The 7,135-nt window shown below is 54.1% G+C and overlaps 1 protein-coding gene across 1 annotated transcript in view; it reads left to right on the top strand.

The window, feature by feature from the left end:
• The window catches only part of PLA2G15 (phospholipase A2, group XV), a 15,634-nt gene extending 9,581 nt beyond the window's left edge, over positions 1 to 6,053 (top strand). Inside the window, exons 5-6 of the mRNA XM_010850987.1 lie at positions 341 to 565; positions 2,448 to 6,053. Of these exons, the coding sequence (XP_010849289.1) occupies positions 341 to 565; positions 2,448 to 2,959 (737 nt within the window). The 3' untranslated portion in view covers positions 2,960 to 6,053. The remainder of the gene's footprint in view (positions 1 to 340; positions 566 to 2,447) is intronic.
• The last annotated feature ends 1,082 nt before the right edge of the window (positions 6,054 to 7,135 follow it).

The raw sequence follows: 7,135 nt of genomic DNA, 5'->3' as shown, positions 1-7,135 counted from the left end.
ACAGCCACCACAGGCCCTGGGCCTTCCCCTACGCCCGAGTCTCTGGCATCCAGCCCAGCCGTCACTGCTCCCATCCCTGGTCACCCTGTCTGTCTTTCCCCCACCCTCAGCCCAAGATTTCTGGGCCTCTGAGCCCTGGGAATAGCAAATGAGGCAGAGGAAGGGGAAAGGAGCTCCTCTGTTTGCTCCCTTTGTGGAAATTGAGGGGAAACCAGACCCCTCCCCTTGGAATTTTCACACTCTCCCCACCCGTGTAGTCCTGGGTCTGGCCTGAGACATGGTTCATGGTTCAGGCTCAAGGACCTTTCCTGCCTAACCCCCGCCTGGCTTTGGCCTGCAGATGAAAACGGGCCCTACTTCCTGGCCCTCCGCAAGATGATTGAGGAGATGTACCAGCTGTACGGGGGCCCTGTGGTGCTGGTGGCCCACAGTATGGGCAACATGTACATGCTCTACTTTCTGCAGCATCAGCCACAGGACTGGAAGGACAAGTACATCCGTGCTTTCGTAGCACTGGGTCCGCCCTGGGGGGGCGTGCCCAAGACCCTGCGTGTCCTGGCCTCAGGTAAGATCCCACCTGGCCCAGCGTCAGGAGGGCTGGTGCTGGGGGTGACACAGTCTCTTTCCCTCTCTCGTGTCTTCCTGGGCCACCCTCATGTCTCTTCTCTTGGGTCCAGAGCCTTCCCTCTCCAGAGTGGTGTTCTTTTCCAGACATCTCTTTCTAAAAGAGAATATAACACTACTTCTAAATTCACCTCTCTAGTCGATGACCTTTGTTATCTGTGTAAGTTGCTTGCGGCATGTACATAGAGGGACATAACTGTTGGTCATATAGGGCACACATATACACACACACACACACACACACACACTGAGTGGGCCTGGCTGGTCTAACTTGGTTTGATCCAGAATTTTCTGGAGGAGGGACTTCCCTGCTGGTCCAGTGGTTAAGACTGTGCTTCCACTGCAGGGGGTGCAGGTTCAATCCCTGTCAGGAAACTAAGATGTCACTGCCAAACAATAAAAAATTAAAAAAAAAAAGTTCTCTGCAGGAGACTTCTCCCTCTCTTTGACCCCCCCTCCTCATTTCTTCATCCCCACCTTCACCCCAGAGAAGAAAGGCTGGGCTTCGGCTTCCTGTTTATGAGTTACACCTCCCTCTGCAGCCGCAGGCAGCCTCTGTGGGCAACACAAAGAGGAAGCAGGTGCAGATTTATCTGGGCCCACTTGCTTGGCAGTTGGGAAAACCACCTCCTTCCCTGTTCCTTTCCAATCCACCTGCCTTTTCACAACTGTTAGAACCTGGCAGCTGGAGCCAGAGGGCTTTCCTCCCTCTGCTAGGACTGGGCGTGAGCCCCGTGGCCCCTGACTGTGGGAGCTGTGAGCCAGGGGCTGGGCCAAGCATCTGATGAGCGTTCTTCCTCAAGTGACCAGCACTGCCTGACCTGCCTGTTGGTCACGTGATCACTGTGATCAGGCTTCTGTCCGTAGTGACCCTGAATTAGTTGGACAGTGGATCCAGTTATAGTAAGGACTCATCACACTGTCTACTCTGTCCAGCCTGGACCTGAAAGGACAGATGTGGGCATCCTCTGAGTTTGAGACAAGTTGCTATAGGGGAATTAAGAGCTGGCCCTTTCAGAGCTTCCCCATGAGCCCCCTTAGAGCTTTGCTTCAGACTCTGGGAAACTGCTGTCAGGCCTTGGCAGTCTGGGAGTGGGGGTGGGGCAGGAAGGGTGGCAGTCATGGACCCATAGCTAGGGATTCCCTTTCCTGAGGGGTCCTGGAACCAGGCCCTGTCAGGCAGAACTGAAGGTCTGCAGTCAGAGAGGGGGTGATGGGTGGCCCTGGATTCTGAGTAGGACACGGGGTTCATGTTTCCTGCTTCTCCTCTGGAGATCTCACTGGCTGGTGATGTGTTTGTGTTGTTGTCATTTCTCTGTCCACGGCCTCCCCTCCTGCCCTGTCTCCTGCAGGGCCGGGTGCCCACATGCCAGGTAGATGGATGGGATGAGACCAGGGCTGGCTTGGCTGTAGGTCTGAGCATAGGAAGGGAAAAAGGTTTATAAAGCTCCATGTAATAAAAGATTCAGAAGAATGGGTCTCTGGGTTGCCAACCTGCTGATTCACCTTCTACAGGGTCAGTGCATACCGGCCAGGTGATAAGTACTCTGAGGAAGGTATTGTTTTTAACCACAAATCACCCCATGGGTGTGTGCTCTTGAACCCTTAGTGACAAAATGCAGAAGGAAAGGAACGAGTCTTGGTCGTGTGCTTCCCAGGTGGAGCAAAAATACAGGGAAATAGGGGAGCTGTCAATGATGTTCACAGTGTGGCAATGGTGGAGTGCTGGCTGGGCGCTGGCTGGGGGCTGGCAGGGGGCCTGGCAGTTAGCACGCTGCCCAGCTAGTTGGCATTCCTTAGCAAAGACTGACCTAACCCCACAGGAGACAACAACCGGATCCCGGTCATCAGGTCCCTGAAGATCCGGGCACAGCAGCGGTCTGCCGTCTCCACCACTTGGCTGCTGCCCTACAGCTATACCTGGTCACCGCAGAAAGTCTTCGTGCGCACACCTAAGGCCAACTACACGCTGCAGGACTACCGCCAGTTCTTCCAGGACATCGGCTTCAAAGACGGCTGGTCCATGCGGCAGGACACGGAGGGGCTGGTTGAGGCCACAGTGCCGCCTGGCGTGCGACTGCACTGCCTCTATGGCACGGGGGTCCCCACGCCAGAGTCCTTTGACTACGAGAGCTTCCCAGACCGTGACCCAAAAATCCACTATGGCACCGGTGATGGCACTGTGAACTTGCAGAGTGCCCTGCACTGCCATACCTGGCGTGGCCTCCAGAAGCAAGAAGTGTCATTGCAGGCGCTTCCAGGCAATGAGCACATCGCTATGCTGGCCAACACCACTACCCTGGCCTACCTGAAACGTGTGCTTCTTGGACCCTGATGCCCGTGACGGACAGGGCCATGGGGTGACCCAGCCGCCGCTGCTGATTCTGGCTTCTTCTACCATGGCCCACAAGTTTAGCGGTTTGTGACTGATCATCTAAACTCCTTGATCTTGGGTTGTGAAATGGGGAAATGGTGTTTTTTTATCCTTCCTCTCTGGAATCGAGGAAGACATAGTCTGGACTTACTTGAGGGACCCTTGATGGCAAGAGTGCTACTGCTGGTGGAACTGTGACCTCAGGATAGCTCCATAGGGGGACTGACTGGCACCTGGCCCCACTCGCTAGTGCTGGGACCGTGTGTTCTTCCTACCCCCGTGGCCTTTTCACACTCGCCCACCAGGCCCTGGCTCCTCAGCCTTCTGATGAGGGATCTTACTGGCCTGTGGTCCCTAGGATGGGCTCCATGTCCCTAGGGTGCACCTTCTCACACACTGGCCACAGGTTGGCCTGCTACTAGCCATGAGTGGCTGGAGCTGCTGGATTGCCTGTGGCCTAACTGCTTGCTCACTCCAACTGTGGCTTTCTGGGAGCTGCCCAGTTCCCCCTGCAGGCAGGGGTGGGTTGTTGTCTTCTCTATGTGTTCCCAGTGTTCCCTGAGTGTTCCCAGGGCCTGGGGCATTAACTCCTACCTCTCTTACCTCTAAGAATAGCCTAGCTTAGGGCTGGGGACTGGGTCCCAGGAGCCCTGATCTCCATGGTTGGGCTGTGCACACAGTATTGATGCTATCTCCCTTCACCCTGGGGCTGTGGGTCAAGGATGAGAGCGGGCCTGGTGCCTTGCCCTTTAGGTACTCACGAAGAAACAGAACTCAAGGAAACAGCCAAGGCCAATCAGAGCCGCCCAGAGCTGCCCTCTTGCTAACCTGCCACATAGCTAGCTGCCCTGCCCTAGGGTCTCTGTAGCACCCACATAGGCTGGCACAGGACTGAGAGGTGGGACTCTTGCCCATTCTGCCCAGCACCTATCTCCAGCAGGTAGCTCAGTGGTGTTTAGTCAGCAGGGACGAGCCCAGAAACTTGAGTGGGCCCCTGAGAGAGCCAGGTGCCTTGAGGGACCCCTGGGGGTTTTCTTCCTGCTCCAGAGGCACTGCATGACTCTCCCTGTGACAGGAGGGATGGAGGATCAGGATCTGCCTTGGTGGTCTCCAAGTGGGTGACGGCCAAGACTTTGGTCTGGCCTCTACGGTGGGGCCCTAAAGCCACAGTCAGGCTGGACTGTGCTTCGCTCCTACAAGGTTTCTGTGAAGTGGGATTTTCTCTGTCACATTCATACCCAGCATCAGTTTTTCCCTTTGTTCCTGAGTGGGGGGCCCCATATGGGAGTCTGAGCAGGCTGTACCTCGATTCTGGCAATAAAAGTATTCTGGATGCTGTAAAATGCCCTGGCCTAGCCTCTGCTCTGAGCATGAGAGGAGGGAGGTAGTGGAAGGTGAGGGGGCTAGAGAGGCAGGTAATCAGGGGGGTTAGACCCGTGACCTTTTGTGGAGCCTTGATGTGGTCTCACAGCACCAAACCGTGGCTCCTGTGCTCCTCTTTGGGCTTTATCCTCCTGCCCTCTCTCCTGGCATCTAGTTCCCATCCTGGGACTGAGAACCAGGACATGAAACATTCCTGTTGGAGAGAATCTCCTGTCCTCCCCCTGCACCTATCTGGTCAACAGACCCCAAATGCCACCTGAGAGCTGGCAGCCAAGGGCAATTCTGCCAGTCACTCTGGCTGGACTCCCCTTCCCAGCCTCTACCCGCCCTCAACTTACAGGTCTCAGCATCCTTGGAATTTTTTAGGATGCCACCCTTCTACTTAGCTTCATAAGCTCATCTGCCCACCATCTGTCCATCTTTGGGGACAGGGTAAGACTGAGGAAGGGGGAGAGACCAAGATGGGCAGAGACAGGGACTGAGAGACTGGGGAGCAAACGGAGATGGATAAGGACAGAGAAACAGAGCGTCTGAGACAGGAAAACATGCATAGGGATGGGATTCACGCCTGAATTCTGTTGTGCAGAGCTGAGGGCCAGTGTGAGTGGTGGGAACCCCAATTCCTGCCTTCTTCAGTAGGAGTCTGGCTAGCCTAGGTTTTAGGCGTCAATACATCCTGGGCCAATAGAGGGCGATCTGAACCCTCTCACTACACCAGTTACTGGCCCAACCTGGAAAAATGTGTTGCTCTGAGGGTTAGGATGTCTAGAAGTACATTGGATGTATTTCTAGAAATAGAAATACAGCTGGATGTCTAGAAATCCAGCTGCATCTCTGGCCTTACCCCCAGGTCCTGCCCAGCCTGTTAGCTATGCCCTGACATCTTATCTGATACTCACTGCCTTATAGCCATCTTCACCCCTGGCCTATTTCAACCCCACTTCTACCCTCGGTTTCACAGCTGCAGAGAAAGGATATGGAGTCAGAGCACACTTCAGGACTGGCAGACGGGTTCAAATATGAGCTTTACCAGCTCTAGCTAAGTAGTCTGACTCCCTGAGCCTCAGTTCATTTGAAGAATGGGTATGAATAAATGTACCTTCCACGGTAGTCCTGAGGAACACTGATGGTGTTACAGAACATCTGATTCAGCACTTGGTTCATAATAGCTTTCAGGTGGCAGGATGCTGGCAGGGTGTGAGACAGTGAAGCCAGAGGTTTTGGGAGTTTGCAGGTCATGTATGTTGCTGATACAAGGACAAGTGGACGGCTGCTATTGAGTGACACAAGTATCCAGAGCCCTTCCTCTCCAGGCCAGAGAGGCAGGAGGGACTGATCCGGGGGGCAAAGGGTCAGACTCTAATGATTCCAAATATATACAAGCAGACATACCTCAGACATACTGCGAGTTCATTTCCAGACAACTGCAATAAAGTGAGTATCGCAGTAAAATGAGTCACATGAATTTTTTTTTTCTGGTGCATCTAAAAGCTGTTTACACTATAGCCTATTAAGTGTGCAGTAGCATTATGTCTAAAAAAATGTACATACCTTACGTTAAAAATACTTGATTGCCAAAGAATGCTAACCATCATTTCACAAAATCGGGTTGCCACAAACCTAATTGTAAAAGATGCAATATCTGCAAATCACAATAAAGCCAAGAGCAATAAGACAAGTTATGCCTGTACTCTCATTCACATTTAGGGAAAATAATCCAAGCAGCGAGCGCAAGGAGGGCAGCACCAGTGAAAGCTTTTCAAGAATCATCATTTCAGGTCTATAGGGAGGAGATGGAAGGGCTTTTAGGCATTTAGATATGAAATCATTCCGATCTCTATTTTAGGAGCACAGCTTACTCTGTGGGGAATGGATTAGAGACAGATAGGAATTGGAAGGCTCTTCTGGCTGGGAGAAGAAGGGCCTGGGAAGGGTCATCTTCTGAAGGGTCACTGCCTGGTGGGGAGGTTTTTTGTGTAGTCAGTCTGAAAGGAGAGGCTGTGCAGTTGTGAACATGTGTCTGGGGGAAATGCCTCTATGGCCTAGAAGAGAATCATGGCTTGAGGTGTGGAAACTAGGGGCTAAGCTCAGCTTTCCGTGAGAACAGGAGGCCCTAAACACAGCCCCGGAGCTACCAGAGGAAAAGGATCCCTAGACGAAGACAGAGGAGGATGAACCAGAGAGAGGAAGAAAGGAAGATGCAGTTCCAAAACGAGTCAGGCAAGATGAAGACTGAAAACGATCCTCACACCTGGGCCCCAGGGAGGCCTGGGGTTTACTCTGGAAGCCCGGCGGTGTCTATGTGTATGTGGGGACTATAAAGAATGCGCGGTAGCCGGAAGTTGCGTCCTGGGTCTGTGTCTCCCCAGGGTCTGTAGTAGCAGTGTTGGCGGCGAACAAAGTATGGAGGCTCTTCAGAGTTCCTCGTGTGAGCGGTATGGGGTACCCCCTCCCCCGCCCCCGCCCCAACCGGGAGTGTGGCCCAGGCCAAGAACTACAGAGGAAACGCGTGTGGGGTCATTTAGAGTTCCCCCGCGGATGCGTCCTCTCAGTGGCCCAGAGAGTCCCTTGAGTCGGGGAGCGGACATCCAGTCGGCGAGCATGACTGGGCCCGGGTCACGGGAGCCGGGACCGCACGGACGGGCGCCGAAGCGCAGCCCACTGAATCTCTGAAGCAGCTGCGGCCTCCTGCTGGCCGGAAGCGCCGCCGCCCGCGAGGCCCGCGCTCAGCCGCGCGCTCTGTCCCGACGCGGC

This window comes from Bison bison, unplaced genomic scaffold (assembly GCF_000754665.1).
Source record: "Bison bison bison isolate TAMUID 2011002044 unplaced genomic scaffold, Bison_UMD1.0 scf7180017864297, whole genome shotgun sequence".
In the NCBI taxonomy this organism is placed as follows: domain Eukaryota; kingdom Metazoa; phylum Chordata; class Mammalia; order Artiodactyla; family Bovidae; genus Bison; species Bison bison.
The sequence above is the reverse complement of the archived record's forward strand: the minus strand, read 5'-3'. Positions and strand labels throughout refer to the sequence as shown.